Source organism: Prenolepis imparis, unplaced genomic scaffold (genome assembly GCF_030444845.1).
Source record: "Prenolepis imparis isolate NDT839.2.m4 unplaced genomic scaffold, iyPreImpa1.0 SCAF_2, whole genome shotgun sequence".
NCBI classification, from domain to species: domain Eukaryota; kingdom Metazoa; phylum Arthropoda; class Insecta; order Hymenoptera; family Formicidae; genus Prenolepis; species Prenolepis imparis.
This window is the reverse complement of record NW_028141160.1, coordinates 15,496,738-15,521,882: the sequence shown is the minus strand read 5'-3', so window position 1 is coordinate 15,521,882 and position 25,145 is coordinate 15,496,738. Positions and strand designations below refer to the sequence as shown.

Here is a 25,145-nt window from a genome sequence, read left to right as displayed (position 1 = left end):
TATTTAGTTTCTTTGCTTTGCCGAATGAGGTTTTTATTTTATTGAGGTTTTCTCCATATTGCCATTTCAATGCATTTTTCAAATTTTTTGAACGGTACGTATTTATTAACGTTGCAAGAAACGAAATCTCGTCGACTCGTGAGTGCTTGATTGTGTTCATCAAGCATTAGCAAATCGAAAGTCAATTTAGTAACGCTCGATCAAAATCTTATTTGCATTTTCGGGCGATATTTTGCAATAAAATTGAAAAACGACGTCCATGATTTTCCAATTTATTTCTGATTATATACAAATTTATTTTAACGATTATTTACTTATGCATAGAAGCGCATTACTATTTAACATTATATTCATAATTAATTAAAAAACGTGGAAGTATATAATTTGGACAAATCTTGTAATTATAGATATAAATATTTTTATCTTAAACTTTAATTTTTTATCAACTAAGGAAAATTGCAAGTCCAAGTGAGAAATAGGAATATCTTTTAAAAGACACTCAGGTTTCTAACATTAAATATTAGTTGTTGATTCTCTTCCGAAAATTTAATGCCGATTGTTAAACAGATTGTTATGTTGGGATTAAATCTGTCTGACTATCGACGGCGCTTTCCACTGAATTATTCGATCGCGTAAATGTTTCTCATTAATCGTACGATAAATCCAGACAATTTTCTGCAGTTTAAGATCGAAGGTCCGTTGAGGGTTTAGTCGAAGGTTCTATTTCACGACGAATCGGCGGAGAAAAAAGAGCGAGTCTTCTTTGGTCGAGATTCTCTACCTCTCTCTCTCTTCTTTTTTCGCGTGCGAAATCCGCGCCGGTACAAAAATAGAAACTGTCATTCAATAAATCGATCCCGCGCTGCCGAGACTACCGTCTGAGGAAACTGTGAATGTATAGTAAAGTGTTGCTTCCTTGTGCGAAAGTACAATCTACGTGAGCTGCAGCAGAACATCATGAGTGCTTCCGGGGCGATTCCTCTGATCCTGGTGAAGAAGGAGCATATCGTTGAAGGCAAGTAACTGTTCTGGTTTCTTCTTTTTTCTCGAAAAAGTTCAACTCTTTAGGCAAAAAAAGGGACTAGCGTGGAAACGATTTTCTTGGCGAAACTAATTTCGTCTGAAACGTCTTGTACGGATTGTCGAAGATTCAAACATTAACTTTTTATTATTATTATTAAATCAATAATATAATTCCTATAAAAGTACTAATAAATATTAATGCAAGTTTATGAAGGATATTTACGGATCGATGTATAATTTATTCAACAAAATCAATTTTGTCTGAAACTGTTATATTCGACAGTGACAATGTCATCGAAAATTCTTCATTAATATATTTATATATATTTATTAAGCATTAATCGATCAAAGTAATAATAAATATTGACGTGAGGCATCGATGTGGCAATTTTTTTCTTTTTTTCTTTTATACTGTTTTTACGTCGGTGATGCGCGATAATAGCGTAATCCTAAAGTTAACGATTAGATAATTCTAAGAGAGCATGTTATTATTACGCTCGCGTATATTTAACGTATGCAAATTCCGCATAATGCGGCGTGAAACGCTTTGTAATAGACGTGTGATCCTTGAGAGGAAAATAGACGGTCTTTAAATAGATTGAGCACTAGATATAAATCTTCCATCGCGTAGATGCTGTTCATGAATTGTTTGTAGAAATAATCGATGCTGTGTGTTATGTTATGTTAATCGCGGCTTAAAATATACCGCGGAAGGAATAAAGGTCGAACCAATTAAGTGCGAAGAAATTAAATGCATGCTGAAGAAACATTAATCTAAATTGCATTCTTTCTCGGAAAGAATCATTTTCTATATAGTTTCTTTCTCAAAATAATTTTCTCTTTTCTGTAAGAAAAGAAACAGAAATAAAGTAATTCATTGAATCCTCCAAACTAAAAATATATATCAGAAACGGTAAAAGACTTAAAAAAAAACTTTTTCTTTGAAATAATTTGATCACCAGATATCACAATGGAGTTTTACAAATTGACAAAGATCGAATGGCACGGCAACGTAGAGGAATCCCTTAATTGCGTAACGCGTTGATCGATTAATCGATCTATATCGGTGGCACGTGAAAGCGAGGCGTTCTAATCGGTTTGACATAATTGAATTTTCGGGACAATGCGTTTTTTATATTATTTTCCGCACCAGTTCGAAATGCGAATTTGGCACGAGAAGGTCGTTTTCCGTCGCATTCTCGAGTGCGAGCGCGTCTTTATTGCACACCTGGCAGCGGAAAATCTCGCTCACTCGCGATGATTGCGACTATTCTTATCCACCTGGATTTCTTGGTTTAGATCACGTGATGCGCCAAGAGTAGCGAATCCGAAGATAAAGATCAGCGATGGCGGATAAGCGGGTTTATAAAGGAAGGAAATATTCGCCGTTTCCTTTCTAAGATCAAATAGTAAAAATAATATCTTCGACGCAAGTTCTCCCAATTAGTAACAGTAATAGTTCGATTGATTTATCCATCGATCTATCTAATATTCAATATGCGAACGAAGACTCTCCACGTGGAAGGAATTCAAATGACCTTTATATATTCAACTCCACGGCTAAATATAGTATAACTATTCGGTTTTAGGCAAACTTATATCACTATTGTATTAAAATCTAAAATTAAAGATTCTTAGAAATAAATTTTATTTGCAGCAATTTTTATTTTAAAATAATTGTTAAATTTCGTTGAAAGAGCTTTAAAATTTTAAATGCAACTCTCTCCTAATAATTATTTCGCATCATGTTTGATTACTGCGCACATGTCTCAATGTGCTGATGTTTCAATAATGATTACATGCGCCATAAATCGATTTAACGCATCGATTTCGAAACATTAAACTCAAAGATCAACGGTTATGCATGTAGAACGGATAACTATGCTCTTATCGCGGGTACTTCACGGCGTAAGCTCGTTTATTACCTTACGTTTCGCGTTCGGAGTCGGGGCGTCGGGTCTGGCATTGTACAAGCAACGATATGTAAATGCGGGCCATCGGGAACAATAGCGGCGAATCCCTCTGGATTAACCCTATCCAGAAGTAACTGTCTGCTCGATGATCTCTCGCCCGGAAGGAACGCCACCTTGTTTTGCCGTTGAGTTTTCAATTTAATCTCGTCGTTAATCTCGATTAATCCCTCAGACCCTTTAGTAAGAAGTCTCGACAACTCGATAAAAAGTACGTTTGAATGTTGGAGCCGTTGGTAGACACGGGAATAGTGCGACCCACTTTTATCACATCAAATTTTAACGATGGATTGATCCTTCGACGAATTTGCAATCGATTTTTCTTTCGCACATATTTGATGGCAAATCACTATCTCTGGTTACTGTATCAAAATGTTCGATACAGCATTAAGTCATTCGATAAATTATTTAATTTGCATGGTATGGAGCAAATTTCAAATATCAAATGAACGATTGTTTAATCTAACATTATTTTATTTGTAAATTTTAACAGAGTATATACTTTTCTAAGCACTCTGATTAGACATATATTATATGCATTGCACGAACATTTGACAACAGTTTCTCTTCTCTCTTCTCTCTTTCTTTTGCTTTCAATCTTATAATTAAAAGTATTTAGCCAAATATTTCTAGAAAAGTATTAATCGGTTTTGAAAAATCTACATAAATAATGTAAATAGAGTTAATATTATGTATATTTTTATTTAAAAAATATTTATATATTATAGTTTTTCAATTATCCTTATATTGTAATTACTGACATTTTGCTAAAGCGAGATGCTTTTTCAAAGTGGAAATATTTCGCGTCTTTGTTTTTTTTACTTCTATAATTAATCTACATCCGAAACAAAAACGCGGCTAGGAAGTTAACTTGGATGCTTCGTTTAAGCTTGCAGTCGTTTGGTAGAGCGAGCAATAAAGTGTTGCTGAACGGCACATCGATATTTCAACAAAGTAACGAGCTTGGACAGAGAGTCGATCGAGCTAACTACAAACGTGTCTTATCCTATTCCCGATTCTCATAGTCTGTTTGGTCTCACGGTTACGCTATTTGCAATCAGACGTAAACGCGACAATGGATGTTAAACGGTACGACAGTTAATCTCTAAAACGACGACGTTGTCACAATAGCATCGTCGCGCGATGTATAAATGATTCTCGTTACAATCGCGGATTGCTGGATCAGGCTTTGTTATTAAATTTATTGAAATTCACTGAAGAATAATCAGAACTTTTCTTTTCTAATTAATTATTATTTAAATATTGAAGACTTCTAATTGTGACTTATATTTGTATTTCACGACTATTTTATAATTATATAATTATAATTTTCGAGAAAAACGATAGAGAGGAAAAGATAAAGTAAAGAAAACAAACGATTCGACAAATTTCCGCATTATAAAAAATAAAATCAAATATATATATCTGCGGGAATTTAATTTTCTGGGGTGCCAGATTAATGGAAATATTCGATAGTGTGATTTGCGACGATGTATTATGAACTAAAAGCTCACCAAGAGCACTTCGCTCGCTCTCTTTCTTCGACAAGATTTTCTAAATTCAGTTTTTCTCGAAAGACGTGCGTTCACAACTTAGTGAACGTGTCGTCTCTCTGCGCATTTTTCAACACAGCAGCAGTAATCTTTAAATTGATTTTCAAGACGCTCGATGTTATGCAACACGATGAGAGTTATTACATCTCGTTGGAGAAATTCTCGCAAATATGATCGCGTAACTCGACAAGTGAAAATCGATTTTCGCCGATATAAAAAACTTTTTTGAAAAAAATACGCGGGTGTATAGTCTTTTTAATCGCGACGTTCTCTCGTAGCATGAATACTTGCGAATGCAGACGAATAAAAAATAAGAACAAAGATAAAAACTTGTTAAGAAACAGATATTGATAAATTTAGAATCGTAAATGATATTAAATTGCTTTTATATATTACAGGAATTTATATAAAACTCTATTTTTTTCTCAACATTTTTTCTAATTATTAATCAAATGAAAAAATTTATTGAAATAATCGTGTGTGGGGAAAGTAACGAAATTGTTAATAAAATTATTGAACACTTTGTCTTTTATGCATTACTTTTACGAAAACCATTTTTTCTTTGAGCAATTTTTCCTTCTCGCCTCATAAAAAAGGACGATAGAAATATACGAGAAATATTTTTATGAAGCAATGAGTATTTCAGCTCTTTTTACTATTCCTTTTTACTATCGCGATGGTAATCTTGAAGTCAGCAATTAGCGATGGCATTTCGAAGCGTTCAATCGTTAAACGGATCGTGGCATTTCACGCGCATCCCTAAAGGAACAAGCTTCGAATATTCTCATTACAATTCGATATCCTCATCCCTGCACTTTATGCAGATCCTACTTGAAGCTCAGTCTTTAATTGCAGCTTTTTCGAAAGTCATGATTTTCTAAACGTTTATTTTTGAATGAAATTTATTAAAATTGTAGAATTAATGTTTAGAATATATGTGACATTTTTTAACAAGTTTTTTTGGAACGTTGTAAACGAGATCGTTAACGAACAAGTAGGTAAAGATTTGCTCGTGACACACTCAAGATCTCGGCCTTGTTATACCGCAGCTTCGTAAAGCTTCACATGGGACTCGTAGGCGAAATGGAAGAAATGGAGTCCTCTGTGTACAGAAAGAACAGTTAAGGGTAGTCCAATAAAATAGCCAGTTACGACTCTTGTTTAATGAAATATATAAGCGTGTCAAGGAGAAAATAAAGATTACCTTACCAAGAATAAAGTAAAGATTCATCTTGTGCATCAAACAAATATAATAACAATATTTTTATTTCGATAAGGTAATTTAAACAAAAAAGGTTTCTATAAAAATATTAAGAACAAATCGTGTATATAAAAAATATTAAAAACAATTCCGTGAAATATATGCTCTCTGTCAACTTTTGACATTGATAACAGTCGAGTGATATAAGACCAGTGATTTATCTGCTGATTTTTAAAATCCGTAACAATTGTCTCTGTTGGTAGAAGGAGATGAGACAACGATGAGAAATTAATTGAAAACGTAGATCCACGTGTATACCTGTGTGCTGGATATAGGTCTATGTAATGCATGCATGACGAGAAAGAAAGAGAGAAACCGAAGGGCGAAAGAGTTTATCGAGGTAATTCATGCCTTCGCCGCGTGGCACAAGGTCGAGGAAAATCGATAAAGCGTAGACAACTTGGTAACGATGCCGCGGAATGATAGCGACTGTGGTGTGGCCAGCGCGACATTCTTATTGCATCGCTTATCGTCGTGCAGTATTAAATAGCCTATGATAAAAGACGCCGCGCATGGCCATATCTGTAATGCCTTCATTACGATAATGCATTTTACATAGACTGTGTCGCGCAAAACTATTTTAGTCGAAAATTGTTACTTACATATTTTCTTAATCGCGTTAAAAAGTATCGTGCAAATTGTGTAGGCTTTTGAATTACGAATTGCAAACCTTGAAAGTTTTACACATTGTTGGAAAAGTTCTAACATTTGAATCAAATTGTCGAGCACACATTATTTAATATTATTTGCATATAAATCATAGTTATTTACAAAGTACACATTGTATGTTAATTTAAAAAGAAAATTAATATAGTATTTTTTTGACAAATATATATTTTTCTCAACAGAAATTATCGAAAGTTTTTTTTACAACTTAGTAATATTTATATTAAAAATAACTCGTTATTTAAATAAAGATTAAAACTAATCCTCAATAAAATAAAAATTTTGAAAATTGAATGGCGAATAAAAATTTCTAAAAATAGAGAGTATCACAATGTAAATCAATAGCATTGCAAAGTAGCTCTTTAATCTATAATATATATCTCTCAATCGTCGCAGGTCGCGAAGTTAAACCAATCTGAAATATGTTATTATTGTCATTAGTTTGCTTGAAGGATTATATTCCCAGAGCGGAAGATTAAGTGCGCATGAGGGAGCAAAAAATAAACCGCTGTTTGCACGATTGGCGGTACATTCGTACCTGATTGGCCCAATTTGTCAATTTACTCCCTCGACGAGGGGCGCCCGGATCAGTCCCGGCGCCGACCCGATTTTCAGAAGCGCATGCTGCGCCGGATATTGCCGGGATAATGGAGCAGGCAAAGTGTAGTTGTGGACGTGCGAGGGGGAAATGTGTGCCGGCGAATTTTCACCGAAAACCGCCATCGACCTCGAGCCAGTTTTTCCGACATGCTCGAGAAATATGATCGGCACTCGACCACATCTTTCAAGATTTATGCGCAGCGATGCGCTTGTACGTATGCCCCACTGATTTGGATTGCTCTTTTCAAACTTTCGAATCGAAACTTTCCGGCAAAATATTCAAAACTATCTTGTGTCTGATGAAATCTCTCAATAAATATATTTTCTTATGAGAGAGAAAAAAAATGAGAAAAAGATATATTTTTTTTATAAATTAAATTTAAAAACTCGTCAGAAATAATTGAATTGAATTGAATTGAATTTAAATAACCGAATTATATTAAAACAAAACAATAATACTTAAGGCACTTTAGAGGTATAGCAATTAGTATCGATATAACTCTGCAAGATTTTTAGAAATGAATGAAAATATATAACCTTCTTCAAAATAAATTTCTTCCGGTATTTCATCTTATCGTTTCAACTTTTCCTTCTTTCGATATTTAGACTTCTTGTTCAATGTCATGGTTATTTTCGTTGACCGTTCGTCGCTCATTATATATGCGATCGATGGCGGAATAATCTTGGCACCAAATTTCCCCGCGTGTTTAATATTTAATTTAGTTCATTAATTTTTTGTGACAACACGGAACTATTAAACAGAAGTCCGCAAGATATGTAAAAGATATTCGCGAACGAGTATAAAAGATTACGATGTCATTTAAGCATTTCTTTTTAAATGTCTAGAAAGCAAGATACATAGCAATTCTCTATAGTTGAAGGCTGCTTTAATATTGCGCATAGTTTTTTTATCTATAGATTCACTTATATCCTCGACGCGATGGACATAATAATTCTTGTTGGGAAAAAACTTATTCTTGACTCTTGCACAGCACCCGGGGGTCTAATTGGCATCTCGGTTCTCGTATATTTCTTGCTGCAACATTCTCTATACGATAATACTGGGATTTCCTAATAATGCGGAAGCTAAATATAGCACGAAAATATTAAATTCAGTATCTATGACACGTTCAGGTTTGGAATTAATAATGTATTTTGTTCATGTGTTTTTTTCGATTATGACTAAACTAAATTAAAGAAAGAGAAAATAAATGAACGAATTTTAAAAATTATGGATTTATAAATTATGAGAGATAAATAGATTTATCAAATACGCTTTATAAATATAATAAATGTTAGATGAAATTTAAAGAAAAATAAATAATATATATTAATATATAATATAATATAAAAAAAAATATCACGATGTGTGTGTGTGCAAGTGCAGGTGCGAGCATCTGATTTCAAATAAATATTTTTTTCAAATTTACAAATACATAGTGATTAGTAATACATCAACCACAAAAGAAGAGCTATTCAAGTTTTGTTTTTCACCTTAAAAGTACTCGATAGACAGTTTTTCTTTTGGTTGATGTATCACTAATCAATATATATTTTTAAACTTAAAAAATATAGTCATTTGAAATTGAATGACTCATTTTGAATAACTCTGTATAAAATATACGACATATTTTTAAAATATGTATATCATTTGTAACAATAATATCTTCAGAATTTGAAAGGAATTTATTTAAGATAGAATCACATGAGAAAGAATATTTTCTCGACCTAAATCCCTAATTTTGGGAAATCCTTCCCAACTGATCTCCCTGTTCCCTGTTCGCACGCTCCAATTCTCTCTCCGGTTCGTCCTACGTCATTGTTTTTCCCTATGTTTTATCATCCGAAGACTCCATTGCCTGTTTTCGTTGCCTCCATTCAATTGACCGCTTATTCCTGCGAGCGTTGCCATTATAGTTATTGATACAAAGCATTCGGCGCGCGAGAAAGCGAAACGGGTGAACACCCCTCGATCTTCATCTCTTGATTATGTTATCATATTTGGTCTTTCCTGATTTTTTCTACATTATGTACAAATAGACGTTCGTATGAGTATGTTTCTTAAAATTACTTGCAATGAAACCTACATTTAGCGTTATTTTTTGTCGAATCAGCGGTTCTGGTTCATCTTTAACATAAGATGTTAAAGGCTGGGCACATTCCTTTAAATGTCAAATTCCCTGCAGCTAACTCCATATCTCAATTTATCTTATTTGAAATATTGAATCCGATATATACAATGTATACTTGCACATCCTATCTTGTTTGAAATAACTTTATACGAAGCAGGAAAATATCGTGAAATTTCTCTATCAAGTATATTATTTTTATTTTTATTATCGGTATATTGAATGAAACACTTTGTAACAACACTTTCTTCTTTTTAACAAAATTATAATTAAAATAGATTTTTCACACACACACACACACACACACACACACACACACACACACACACACACATTACAGATCAAATATATAGTTAAAATCTGATAAAAATTTATAAATTATATATATATATATATATATACACACATTTATAAATTCATATTTTTTAAAAACTAGATGAATAAGTTTATGTATAAAATATGATCTGTCTACTTTACTGCTGTTGTCTATCCCGCAATGACATGACTCGAGTAAACATGTTCGAAATAATTAACAGCGCGTAAAATTATTGTCGGCGTTTTATTTAGATCAGCGAGCTTCGATCGTTGTACGACGATTAACGCGCGAAAATAAAAGCAGGAAGCGCAATGACCAGATATACTCTCGTGAAAATCGAAAGTTGATAAGCGTGAATCGCAATGAACGATTGTCTTGATTTATGTCTTATGAAAACATTCGAAGAATGCGTACAATATTTACTGCATAGCTCTGAATCGAGTTTTTTTTTTTAAGACTAGTAGTTATGATTGATTAATCAGCGGACATGTTATAAAGAAAGCTGCAAAAATTCCACGACAATGCCGAAATATAAAAAATGTTTGCTGATATTAATACTTAATTTAATATATAATTATTATATTTTATAATTAGAAATATATATATATATATATATATATATATATATATATATAATATTGTTAGCTATTTACATAAAATGAAAGCGAGAGATGTATTCTGTTTTCTCCGTGATCTTATTGTTAGTATTACGCATATATGTAAATGTTAGTTTTTGTCCATAAATTGAGCTGTCTAGAAAATTGTTTAATTATTTTTATATTATTTTATTTTATATATTTATAGGAAAAAGACACTAGAAAAAATTTAAACAACTCAATACATTTGGGAAAAATTACGTCAGAGGTTTTAAATCTTTTTAACTTCTTCCACGAATCTATCGTCATTTCTAACACAATACATACATTTTTCGGCAATTTCTTCGCGTCTTTAAAGTCGGCTAAAAATGTTCACGGCCACAGACGGATATTATCGACGTCCATCAAAATCGTTGGGCGTCATTTAACATTAAATCATGCCGGACGATTCGCACGCTTGTTTCGTCAAATATTTAGCTCTGTCGCGAGAGAGAAGACGGCATATCTTCTGTCGAATTTCGTGACATTCTTGGAACAGCGTCGGAATCCGCCGCGTGCATGAAAAATTAAATAGTACTGATTTACGAGCGCCCCTCGCTTTTCTATCAATTTAATATCACGCGAAAACGTTCTATCTTTTTCTCCTCGTTCAGGAAACACAACGAGCAAGGGAAACGTCTCTCGCGCATCGTATCTCTTTATTGAATTATTCAGAGTAGCTTCGGCCTTTATCGTAATTGCATTCCCTTTTAGCTCCGTGATAGTACACTGAATTAATATTATAAATACAATTGATAATATGTAAAGCGAATAAATGCATTCTCTTGCGTATAAATATTTCCTTTATATAATATAGATAATACAGAATTAATAAAATCGAGAAACGTTTAACACAATTTACTTTAATCGGTAATTAAAAAATTGAATCTGTATGTGTGCTGCCCGTACTTTTTTTTTATTTTGAATCGATTAAATAATATATAAATTTATATATTTATAATTTATTAATTAATATATTTCAGTTCCGTAAATCAGTCCCGTAAATTTTACTGAGATCGATTTATTCGGAGCATATCGATTTTCGTTTTCATAATCACTGTTATTTCCGCTGGTCGAAGAGAGTATATAGAGAGATATGATGTAGGATTGCATTTAGCAACACATCGAGCAATAATTTTAATCCATTCGTCTCCTTTCGTCCTACCTCGCAGCATTACGCGATTGCAATTAAGTTTTCACTTGCTAAGTCCGGCTTCATGTAATTGAAATGTTGAGTTCTATACTCAACTCCTAGATTTACCAAGTAAACCTTGGCACATACGACATTTCATATAATCAAAAAGCTGAGAGAGGAATCGTTTCGAAATATTAACCTTTAAAGATACACAAAATTTTGTTAAACGACTATTTCCGAGATCGGAAATAATGAAATATTCCGCGATATTTCTATGCGTTAATTAAGATACCGAAATTATCCGGCTTATTTCTCTTCTCTTTGCATGATATTAATATACAGATTATACCTCACACGCTTATTTGAGCATAACGTGCCGTGGATAATTTGGGATGAATAATATCACGGGATAATTCATTTCTAGGGCGTTGTCTAACCCGTCTAATTTTAACGTTGCCACTTTGTCTTTTTTTTTTATTTTGATCGCAATTATTGTATATTATATCACATTATTCCTGAATTATACACTCGTTTATATTATTTTCCCTTGTGATATCTCATTATAATTTCAAAAAATATATCAGTGTGTACATAAATTAAGATCTGCCGGGCTCGCATAACATATAAGAAACAGCCAATTAACCCGTTTTATCGATCGTTTCCAACTGTTTACTGTCAACATTAATATCAAGTAACAACACGTCAACATAAAAGCCCTGCGGCATAATTGCGAATGTTATTTTTTTATTTTCTGATGGATAGAAGGTTGTGGTTGTTAATGAAATAATTGTTAGTAAAATGTGAGTTATATATAATATATGCACGCAGATTTTGGAAAGCGCCTTGTTAATTAATAATTGGGAGAAAGAAAAAGAAATGAAGGCCCAGAGAGAGATAAATAATAAGAAATGGTTGTGTATTGACACTTGTTTATAAACAGGGCATAGAATTGTGCGAGGGAATTTTTTATATCGACTATTAATATGTGACAAAAATTGCAACGATATTATAGTACATATATATGGTTGACATAACAATTTTTTTATGTCTATGAGAAAGCGCATTAAAAATTATATTATCATGATAAAGATAAAAAAATGTGTGTGTATATGATGAGGTAGAATTTACAGAAAGAAATGTGTAAAATTTTTTAACTAATTTCCTGAAATAGAGAGAAAGGAAATAATTATATGACAATACATTGAAATTATCGTTTGCGCTATTTTATTTCTATATTTTCATAAAAAAGAATTAAATTTTTATTAATATCAATTGTCTTTCTCCAAAATATTTCTTTTTGAAGATATTTGTTTGGGATTGTGCTTATATAAACATGCATTTTGTACAGAATTAATTTTATAAACATACATTTTCGGAGTAGGATTATATTGTTAGTGCACAATATTATGTTTAATCCATGGTCGGATTATAGGATTAAATGTTATATATTATATTCGGACGCGGAAAGTATGTAACTCGAAGCCTCCTGATGCCCGCTTTTTATTCGTCAAAAAGCATCAGGACGCATTCGGAACAAATAATAAACCCCTTTTCATACGGACATGGTAATATCCTTAAAATGCGGCTCGCGTCGTCGTCGCGGGATCACCTTGTACCCGGGATATTTACCGGGTGCACCGCGTGGTAATAAAGTCTATATACACGCGGATTGGAGACGCAGACTCCGCTGTATCGATCTGCTGCTTGAAACAGAGACGCGAACAGCGGTCGAGCTTGTCGCCGACGCAGACAGCCGACGGATCGAGCTATTTGCTTCTCTAGATGAGTAAATCCTTCAAACGAGTTATTTGACAGCGATTTATCCAAGAGATATCTTAATCGTATCGACAAAATGGGGCGCAGACCCGAGAAATGATTCGCTTTAAAAAAATCTACAATTATTATCACATGTCAGCTACAATTTTTTCTGATATTTTTCGGAGATAAAAATAAAACATATTTCAAATTATTAATTAATAATTTTATAATAACTTAAAATTGAATTACACAATTTATTAATTATTAAAGATTTAAAAAGTCAATATGTATTAATACGTTTAAAATTCTCCTCATCGTATTGCACTATCAAATTTCATTTTAAAAAATTGTCCGAATTTTAACGTTATAGTGTTGATATAATAATATGATACCGATACGCGTCATATATACTCTTTATATTCTTTTTTCCTTCTCGCATTTAATTTATTTTCGCAATGAAGTCGCAGGACTTGTGTTTTTTAACGACGACGAGAGCCGTGATTTCAATCAGGACATTCTGCAAATTCCATAGAACTTTTCTCGATACTCTTGCTATGTATGGATCGCGAACTGTCGTGAATTATCCTGTTTAATCGGTCAATTAGGATCGTTGATCGGCGATGTGTGTCGGTTTTGCGGTCGACCAATGCTACTGTTAATTAAGATTTCATTTCCACACGATACTACACACGTTAATCGCATATTTGAATTATGCATTGCGGAGTATTATATTATATTATAGGTCGTTTAACTTTGCATTTATCTTTTATATGAAATACATATAATATTTTCAATTAATAAATGTGCAAATTAATTTAGATAAAAATTGAACGAGTGATATACAATTTTATTTCTATGCCATTATTTGTTGCAACATTTTTCAACATGAAACGCTTAATTAAATATTAAATTTTATTTCCGTGTTGAACCTATTTAATATTATAATTAAAAAGCGAAACTTTGTTATCTATTTTATATCATCGCAAAGCTTGGAATGTTATATCATATAAAGAGTTAGTCAAAATTCCTGAATTGTTATTCTTAAATAACTATAATAAATAATTTTTGCCTCGTCCTTTTAAATTATCTGCCCATCTCTCTAGATGAAGGGACATTCTGTGCACAATGCGTACGACTAAATTGCGCGTTTTAACGTCATTCGATTGATGCAACACCGTTGACGTTCGTGCAAATTGCCGTGAGGGAATGCTTATTAAGGACCTCGGTGCCCGATAATCCGTCCCTTGCAATTTCCAGTCGATAATTCACCGTTCGACCTTGCACATTTAAGTGACACATGCGATGAACCGTGTAAGATGTGGCGGCAAAGTGACCGGCGATTATAATCGCTGATGTCATGGAGCATCAACATTATGCCTTTCGGCTACTTTTTAATCTTGTATATTGTTTATTTTGCAACTATTGTCAGATTTATCTCTTAACTGTATCTTCAAATTTAATTTAAAGTTTCATCAAAGTTACCGCAAACTAATTTGATAAGTTCAGAGTTGTGTTTTCTCTTATAAAAAATGTTTTTATTTTTTTAAATCATTAAATCTTAGATATTTTTTGAACTTACTACAAGAAATTAGAAAATTGTAATATGTTTAGCGAGAAAAAGAGAGAAAATAATTTTATATAAATTTTAGAAGTATTTTGTGAGAAAATTGGTTTTCCTTTTTTGAAATTTTGCTTAGAACCTGAAAATTGAATTATCCCTAAAATTCAATTTTTCATATTTAAAAAATTTAATCGTGTGAAAGAGATCAGATGAATAAACCAGAATTGTTAGAGTGCGCACGCACTACACACACACACACACAAAGTATCTTTTAATCTTCGTAAATCCAGTGAAATTTCCTTTAAACATGAATCTTTGATATAGTTAAAGGCCGTTTTGATCCTTTCAAGTTAAATACCGACTTACTCGAAACATTCTATAAGCGAAGCTTATCTTGATGATAAGCAAATACTTTTTAATCGTTTAAAAGCCGCGTATTTAATTTCCTTTCAACGTCGACCTCAACGATCCACGAAGTTGTTAATCCTTGTGTCTCCCGACATGTTTATCCTGTCGTATTATACATCTTTTTACGGGTGAATGGCTTGAACGTATTGTATATTAATGATGCAGATCGAGAACTAGGAGCGACCGTCAGTGTCAATGTTGTTTATTCTCGGGATGCTATGTGTACGCATACATGTATGTAATGCATGTCTATGTATACGTATATATGTATCCAACGCGTTGTGCATACCTTTGACCCAGATAAGGGGAAGTCGATGCGATTCTTATCCCGGGTCCATAGCCGCAGGGCGCCTTCTACAGTGTTGAACTTAATGGAGCTTGAATTTATGAAGATGAGGACGGTCTCTCTCTGAAAGCTCGAGGCGATTTTCGGGAATTTTCGCCAATTTAACCAACCGATCTGAAAATCGCTGCATTAATTCTTATCTGATGTCACATATAATGGAAAAAACGCTGCGTATCAAACTTCAGATTTTATTACACTTTTAGTTAGAACGTGATATCCAAGCTTTCTTGTGATTTTATTGTGCCTAATATTGCTGGCATTTAATATTATATATCGAAAGCTATAAAAAATTTTAAAAATTTATTGCAAATATTTTTTTATTATTTTTATCATGCATATGAAAGAAATGAAAAATAATATTTCCGAGATGTTTCAATGTAACGAATACTACTATTGGATAAATAATGATACAGATATATAACTTGTTAAAAAATGTCAAAGTGCATTGTATTTTATTACTATATTGACAACTATTAAAATTAAAAAAGAAATTACTACATTTTTTAAGTGATTCTCTCAACGCTTAATAAAGAAATTAAAAATATAATCTATATCTTGGTGCAACAATATATAATAAATATGTTATTTTTCATATCTCTTAAGATGCCAAATGATAATATAGTTTACTTTGGAGAATATTAAAGTAATTAAAAAAAAAAGTATTTAAAAAAATTAATATTAGATCAAAAATAACTATTGGAAATAAGAAAGAGATTTCCTACGAAAAATTTTGCAATTTTAAGCACATAAGAATGAGATGAAAAGGAATTTTTATCTCGATAATTTTCGATACAGAGAAAAATGCTCCGTTCTTCGCGTTTCTATGCTGCTAAGCGTTTAAATAAATAGAGCTTACACAGAAACCCTTTCAAAATAGGGGTTAACTCTTACACTCGACACGCGGTTCACGCGGGGAGCGAGGGGATGGCCCGAGAAGGACGAAGAGGTGAAGCGAGCGGCGAGCTCATCCGAGTCGGGCAATGCGCGCGCGAGGCGGAAAGTAGGGCAGTGGGTGAGCGCGCGCAACGCGCACCCTCCACGCTTGCGTAACGTAACGCTACCCCGGTTTTACGTCATCATTCACCCGGGAATGACGTCATCCAACCCGTCGACAGTCCGGCATCTCTCCCGCTGATGCTTCAGCCGCCGTGTTCCCGCGCTCTCACCTTTTACCCTCTTCTAATGACGTACAACGATATGAGTAAGGCACCCTTTTCCCTAAGAGAGGGTTAGTTAAATCAGCCAGAAAGTATAGCTTTCCTATAGATCACGAGAATTTGTTCAGGAGATAAGAGCATGAAAAATAAATCTAGAGAGGCTATACATCATCGGAATCGAAAAGTATATACGAGGGTATTCTCAAAATTAACCGCATCTCTTTCTGTTATTTATTTTTTTTTTTATTTAAATACTGTAACTGTTTATTCACCCCGAAGGCAGTTTTTCTCCGTTCGCTTTGATAACATTGAATTTTAAATATCGCTATAATTGACTGTCAAATTAAAGTTCTCTCTCTGCTATAGAAAAATCAATTTACAATTAATTAATTAAATAGGAGAAATAATATTTTGTTTTTCTGTTTTTATTTCTGATGTTTATTTACTTTTTAGATTTTTGATTACTTATAATACAAAAATAAATTTCAGAGTGATTGAAGAATTCATAAATGATAAAAATGTAAAATTTATTAAATGAGAAACAAAAAAATTTGAAAAGTAAAAAACTCATGCAATTTTCTGTATAAATTCTTTCTTAATCTAAAAATTCGTCAATCGTAAAAAAAGCCTTATTCGCTTTTTTATTCGTTATTTGTTATTCAAATAAAATCGCGATTCACGTGACATACTAACGTGTTGGCGTTTTTATTCGTTTTTCGTACTCGACAGAAATTGAACAACCAGTACTATGAGAACTCTGTTCGCGTAACATGTCCAAAGTCTTTGCCCTATATTCCCCTCGTTATTCCGAATACTCCTGACAACAAGAGTACGCCACGTATGAGCATCGTAAAGGGTGGCCGAGGTAAAGGTGGCCTCTCGCGGTTAAATTATAGCCATCTCTTTTCTCTCTAACAACCGTAATATCCGTTTTTCTTCTTTTATCAATTACTTATTTTTCACAAGCTCGAAAATAAAATTTCAAATAACTTTCTCATTTCAATTCTAATATAATTTTCTTATTTATTATATAAATAATATAAATAATAACATAAATAATTTATTATCGGTAAAACGTACATCAAGATTATTTCTTTCTACAGAAGTGACAGAAAGAAAATCCTATAAAACTGCGATTAAAATTTGATGCATAAATTTGAATTTCTTTATTTATTGTCATTTTTGAGAGGACTACATATGATTGAATTTTTAATAAGATTTTGAACTTGTTTTTACATATAGAATAAAATATAATGGTATATATCTTGGTATGAATAATTATTAATAACATCATTATAAATCGAGCACTTTATATAACGGATTTAGGAGCGACAAATAATTAGCCGCTTAAAGATAATGACATAGCGGGGTACAGAGTTCGTGTGGAACATCAATTTAAGTGGAGTAAACTTTAAATAGACGTCCGTAGTTTACGGATGAATTAATTCCTGCGCGCATTTCACTTAGCAAAATTACTTGACTAGAGTTGCACACAGATTTCCTCTATCGATCTATCTGCCTCTCTTTTCCTTTCTCTCTCTCGGAATAGTTTCCCAGGAATGCAAATTAAACGCAAAATGACTGAAAATTAACAGAATGCGAACTTAATATTAAATAAACTATCCGATTCAATGTTTGTGATACGCAGCATTATTACATAATATATATGTATATTGTCCATTATATATTTAATAATTTATTTTACCGCGTATCATAATTATTTATTACGCGTGATGCAAGTTATACGCAGACTGATTTTAATACAACATAGAGAAATTGACATTGATTCTTTATTCGATTAAATTGCAAATATGATATTGAGAATATACGTGAGATATGTCTAATTAAAATGTAATACATCACGATCATTTAATTTTTCGTTCGATGCAAATATCTCTACGTCGCTATGCAATACGCACTTTGTGTAATGTCTGTTATTAATTCGTATCGTTACGCATTTATTCTAATGCAATAACAATGGAATCGATAATTACAGTATTGCATATTCGTTGCTAGAGCGAATTTTAAATTTTCCCTCGACGCGGTCAGATCGTCCATAATCGAATTAGTTCGTTCCACGTGCTCTGCAAACTCCTGTCGAAAATTACGAAGGTCCACTGCAACTCAGTCAACGTTTCCCGATATAGGTACACCGCATGTTGTATCGATCGCAGGCGACCATCGCTATTCCGCAAAACTGTGGCTATTTGCAATAGAGATTCCCCATATAATTTGGGTCATGTCTGTTTTATTATTTTATTACATAACACTAAATAATCGAAAACTTACTTAATAATTTCCTCGCCCATAACTTAATTGCCGGTTTTAAATTTACATACTAGATAAATAGAAGATATTTAACACGTTCTTTTATATTTATTTCAACTTGCAGCAACTTACTCTATAAAAGAAAGAAAAACTTTCAGCGACAAATAAAAATATCAGTTTTCAGATAAAACCGAAAGAAATCAATATTTTTTTTCTTTTTTTAAAGTAGTTTACATGAAATCTGGCAGTACAAATAAAAGATTTAGCAATAAAAGTTCAATACGAATTATTAAATCGTTATATTTCTTGTACACACAAAACCGGGAATAAGATATACGAAAAGTCGAAACTTTTATTCGAATCGCTCGATGCAATTGATGGTTCGGAATGTACCTTTATACGACTTCAAGACGACTCACCATCTTTACGATAATTTCACGAAGTGGAAGTTTCGAAAGACTGACAAAACTTTGCCATCGGCTTCATTATCTTGCTCCAGCGTTCGCTTATCGTAGCGGTTACACCGTGGGAGGTGCACAAAAGTCAATAATAATGTTTTTACAAGTTTACGCACTGCGCGAAATTCATGCTCTTTCTCTCTCTCTTTCTTTTTGTCTTCCTCTCTTTCTCTTTGTCTCTCTTTTCTTCGTTCTCATCTTTTTTTTTTGAAAGCATATCATTCATCAACATGTGCATATGGGTCGGGTCATACCTTAATTAAGGCAGCGGACATGAAATTCGCAACTGGGTTGCGCGCCTGCGAATTTACTGGCCGTGCAAATTTTAACACGAAGCACCCACCGTTGTATACAAGTCAAACTCGCCGATTTGTGTCCATGCATACGTGGAAAAATTAAATTGCTATTGCATTATAAACGCAACAATTATCTCACTGCTCTCGAATTCGCTCGCGTGCTTTCCCCTAATGTAATTCTTTTATGGATGCTATATTATTATTGTCACGCCATTTTTCTCTTGCATAAATATACAAATTATCCCGGATCTTTTTCATCATCGACAACCTTATTAATTAATTTGAAAAATTGATTGCTCTTTAACTAATTTATAAAATTAGAGTCAACACTTAATCGAATGTTGTTTATTTTTGCTAATTAATTTTAAATATCTTAGCTTTCTCTCGATACTCTTTTTTTATAAACTATGAATGTTAAGTGTCCTTGTATAATGGCGCACAATTTTTCCGCAACGACGTACGTTCGACGTAAGTGAAATGAACACGCGAGAGTCAGACCGCGAGTCGTGTCTGCACGAACGACTTAATTCTCTACTCTGTTCTTTACTGTTTCGCAAAAAAAGTTACGCCAATTCGTCAGTAGTCGATGGACGTTTGTCAATGCAAATCAAATTTGCTAGAGCCTCCGGGTAGTTCCGATTATTCCTGAATTCGGGTATTCGCCGGAATTCTAATTCGCCCTATGATTCGGCTCGCTGAATACGATGAGGAGGGAAAGAAAAAGAAGGCCGTCTTGAAAATTCAACACTGTAACCGATAATACCAGAGAAAGAGATCAACGTTGCAGCGCAGTATAAAATTACAGAAATGCTAAATTTCCTTTACTACGTCAAATAGTATAAAATCGCAATGTAATAAAACTGCACAGTATTTACTCAGAAAAGCAGTTTTCTCAACATAAATTCATTTTAACAAATTTCCATTGTCGTTCGTGTATGTATTACTTTCTATATTTCATTATATGAGGTGACACAAAGCGCGTTATTTACACGAGATCAAAATATAAAATAATGTGTTTTCGTTCCATTCTGGAGTATATTTAATTAATTTTCTTTTTTAATAGAAAAAAAATTCCTTTTTATTAAAGAGAAAAAATTCAAAAAATAGACACACACATATACATATACATATAAAATTCTACCGTAAATACATATTAAATTCTACTGTACTTATACTGAAAATGTTTGCGCATTGAATGCAAGAAATCCAGGATATCCAAGATCATTTAGAATGCGAGAATATATCTCTTTCTTTCTTTCTCTCTCTCCTCTCTTTCAGCATACCGTATAACGCTCAATACATATCTACACTCGCTATAAATTCACGAACGATGCATTGCATAAACGGAGCAACTGCAAACAGCTGTGAGCTATATCACTCGGGCTTCTAATTCTTTCTTTTTTTACGTCGCGAAGCCCTGCTTAAAGCTGGCGTTTCGATCTAAGGTCGGGGTTTAAGCCTCGGTTTATGTATACGTTCCGTAGGTGTGAATGTAAATAGGAAAATAACGCTGGCGTCGAGCCGTTCTTTCTTTCTCGTGTACGCCCGAATGATTCACCGAGAAAGAGAGCAAAGAGACGCGCCCTGCGTTCGACGATTAATGTTGGGAAAAATTGCGCGAGCGAACGAAGACCAGATTTATCGTGTTACAATTGCGATGCACGTATTTTCCTCTTGCGCGATAATTCTCGCTCTTTTCATATTAGTAATTCGTTTGCGCATTTTTTATATCCCGCTCTCCTTTATATCCCGTTTTATATACATATGTATGTATGTTGCGCGAGATAGAAGAATTTGTTGCTTGATACCTTGCACAGTTTGCAAATTTATCTCCCAGTGTCGAGCGACAGTGCAAAGCGAATTTTAATGACAAATTAAATTATGGTTTTTTTTAGTTACACGCGTTCTCCGTTCTATGAAAAAAAAATCGAGTCGCCGACGGAATCGTTTTCATCCGGGTGTTTGTTATACTTTTTCTTCGAGATACGAAACCGTGACCTGCTTTCGCGTCTCGCACGCATTCAAATTCGATCCGCCGCGAATGTCCGGCCAAAAAACTCTGTGCCCTCCGGAAGGGCAGCTTCACCGACGTCGAGGAGTATGTATGGTCCGGTGAGATAACATAGGCAGAAGAGAGAGAATGGCCGATAAAAGCGTCGCCCATTTAATAGAAAAGAGGGAAAGAGAGGAAAAGCGGGGTAACGGACGGGAGAGAGAGAGAGAGTATTTTGCGGAGCGGCGAGATGAGATGAAATGAGAATGGGGATGATGGGGCTGAAGAGAAGGGGGAGGCGTGGACCGCGGAAGAGAGACCGAGAGGGCATCCGCAGAACGGACGGAGGGACAGGAGGAGATTGCATGGGGTAAGCAAGAGGGACATCCCCGGGGCGCGCAGGCGCCGTGTGAGGATGGAAAAGCGGGTGAGAGCTGCTCACTACGCCCGGGATGCCTCGCGGTCCTCTCTCCGCAAAAGGAGGAAGCGAGAGGGCGAAGGGAGAGCGTGTTACGAGATGAAACGAGACGGAATGCGCATCGTGGTCGTAACCGGGAGCGAGAGGAGAGAAGAAAGATCGCCGAGAGGAGAGGGCGTGAAAGCGTGCGCGCGCGACGATAGGACGCGCGGGGGGCGGAAGAGGAGAGGAGCCCCTGGAAAAGTCGGGGAGAGAACGTTTCGCCGCCGCCACCGCGACCCCCTCGCAATAGCGTGCGCGCGGCAGTCGACGTTTTCCGCGAGGAAAAGCCGCTGTCGTGCGAGAGTCAGCATCGGGCAATCGTTGCACGTTGAAGCGATCAGGGTGAAGAGAGAGAAAGAGAGAGGAAGGGAGAAAAACACGGAAGAGGAATGAGACTGGAAGCGCGCGACGAGTGAGAGACGGAGGAGAAAATTTGGTCCAGGAAGAGACGCGCAAGGGTGGTGACCCGTGACTCCGCAGCGCGCCGGAGGAGCAGCCAGTCCGTTCGACAAAACACGGGTTGTACCACTGCTCCGCGCGTAATTCAGTAGTGACGGTCCGCGCTCTAGTCAGCCGCGGCGAAGTAGCTACGCTCCGCGCTCTGGTCAGACGTGCGTGCTGCCTTTTCCCATGCGTCTCTGATTTTTCCGACGCAGTCTCGCTTGCCAGGATTGCGTTTCCGCGACGATTATCGCGTGACGTTCAATCACGACAGCGGTTTTTGAGTGTGTATGTCTCTGGACGATCCATCGATCGATTTTCAAATTCTTGGACAATTAGTATCGAACTCGAACGAAATATCGACAAGTGAACGTCGATCGTGATGCGTACGTTTATCTTTGCCTAGCTGAGATTGCGATCGTCGCGATCGACCAAGTATTTTCCCGTTGGTGGCAACCGCGACCGACCGACCGACCGACCGACCGACCGACCAACCGATCGATCGAACGTACGTACGCCAGCGCGCGTGAATCCAGCCGAACCCAGTGATCTCGTGACCTTGTGACACCGCCTGGGGGGAGGGAGAGATGCACCCACTGAGAGACTGAAAGCACCCGCCTCGCGGTCGTACGCCGATCTCGCCACCGTGTCGCGCACCGCGCGTCGGCTCCTCCCAGATCGCGAGAGGGTTGGCGAAAAGGATCGAGGCGAAAAGACAAGTCTCGCGCGGAGTGCGACGAGGAGCGTCTTGAATTTTGATCGATGCAAGCTTTGGAAAATCCAGATCGATCTTGAATTTCCACGTTGATCGTACGCCACAACCAGCGCGATAGATCGCGAGATACTCGAAAATACTGCTCTCGAGAAATCTAAATCCTCCGCCGATCCACGGCGACGATCTTGCGATCCTCGTTAAATCGTCAGCCCTTGCTCGTGAGGGAATACGTACATCAAATTTCTCCCTTCGGTCGCCTTTCGGTTCGCCAAGAGCCTACGATCTCATCGAGAGTCTCAGGCAAGATCCAGAACGATCAGGATTTCGAAAAAAAAAAATCAACAGCCCCTATGCATAAATTGGCATAAAAGTGTTTCACTTGAAGTCCGTATCAAAGTGATCGTTTAGACAAAAAATAAAAAAAGTCGAAATAAAAAGGTATTTCCTGGGAGAAGAAGGCTCACGCGCCGATCGGCAAAATCCTGCGAATTGCACAGCGATCGAAGAAGCGTGCACGGCACTGAGCTTTGGCTGGCAGCTAAAAGAGGGGGTCTCGTGTTTCCCACCCCGGGCCGGTGGAAAATCGAAGACGTGTCGAAACTACCATGAGCGAGGGCACGCCGAAGTCGCAGACCAAGATCGTCGTGCCCGATGGTTCGCCAGCGCGTCCGCAAGCTGGTACGCTCTCTCATACTTCCCAATATTTCTCTTAATTTTGTTCCAAACTCCGATCTGCTCAGCTTTCGCAAAATACGCCCAAAATATGATCGTTCGCAAAAGATACAAATTCGACAACATTATCCGGAAAAAATATCCCCCTCGTGTTGTATAGATTAAGCGACTGTAGTACAACACATTTTAATGAAAATAGAAATTTTTATTATTCATAAAAAATAAAAATTAGAATAATAATACAGCAGTAGAGAAGTTAGAAAATTATTATTTGTAACATTATATGGATTCTATAGATCTTTGAACTAAAAACATTTAAAAATCGCTAAAAAGATATTTTTATCAAGTAAGGTTATAGAAATTACATGAGGTCGATGAATTGTTAGATTTTTTATTTTGAACAAAAATTGATAAACATCAATTATCTCTATTTCCAAGATTTCATCAACTTTCTGCAAGCGTTGGCAAATTAATGGCCGCTACTTTGCACCGGATAGCGCTCGCGCAAAATGTGGGCGTTGAGAGGATCATAATTGCGGGATATAATCGCGACATTTTAAAGAGGAACTTTCTCTTTTTGTTGTCCGAACGGATGGCGAGAAACGTTTGTCTTATTCTGTCTCGCCGTTAATTGACTCAAGGTCATCCTTTTTTAGTTCGATACTAATTCAATTAAGCACAAGGCCGCGAGGTGAATCGATAGTGCACACGAGAGACAGAGTGGAGGCGCGTATATACGACTACGGAGTATCCCCGTGTGTTTTTAATGCCGATAACTTCCTATATATCCGATTGTTCGATATAATAGTAAAGTGAAGCTGTACGCTTTCATTATCCTTATCTACCGTTGAGTGTCAATCTATCGCGTATAGAACTAATCAGATTTACGATTTTATATAAAGTCGGCGCTCTAAAATGATTGATACATACTCATACTCTCTTTCTCTTTCTCTTTTTTTTCTCTCTCTATTTTACAGATAATCTTCAAAGATTTATTTCTACATAAATTAGAGATGAAACTAATGGGGGATTACATTAAAATGTTAAATACACTGTCTATTAATGTACTTACAAAACAGAAATCTAACTTTCTGGTATAATTATTATTTGTTATACATGTCAAAAGGATGTGCATATAGTTAAACATTTGTAATTAAAAAAAAACTCTGATTCCTAAATATAAATAATCAAATGAAAAACTTGATTATTTATTAGTTATTTGTGAAATTTAAATCACAAGAATCTCGAATTTTCAAATTTTCAATCAAAAGCGAATTAAAATTGGAGTCTTTGAATATTCTAAGCCTAAGAAAAAAATTAATTC

General features: G+C 35.2%; 1 protein-coding gene across 8 annotated transcripts in view; it reads left to right on the top strand.

The window, feature by feature from the left end:
* Positions 1–25,145, top strand: part of Kcc (solute carrier family 12 member kcc) — a 75,641-nt gene that overhangs the window by 26,256 nt on the left and 24,240 nt on the right. For 3 of the 8 annotated variants that reach the window (XM_083058648.1, XM_083058647.1, XM_083058643.1), the window contains exon 1: positions 22,242–23,827. The exons of 1 other annotated variant lie outside the window; for it this stretch is intronic. In XM_083058648.1, the coding sequence (XP_082914774.1) occupies positions 23,755–23,827 (73 nt within the window). In that variant the 5' untranslated portion in view covers positions 22,242–23,754. Of the gene's footprint in view, positions 1–681; positions 1,016–22,239; positions 23,828–25,145 lie in introns of those variants that run through there. 4 more of the 8 variants (XM_083058646.1, XM_083058645.1, XM_083058650.1 and 1 more) reach the window with 3 other exon arrangements.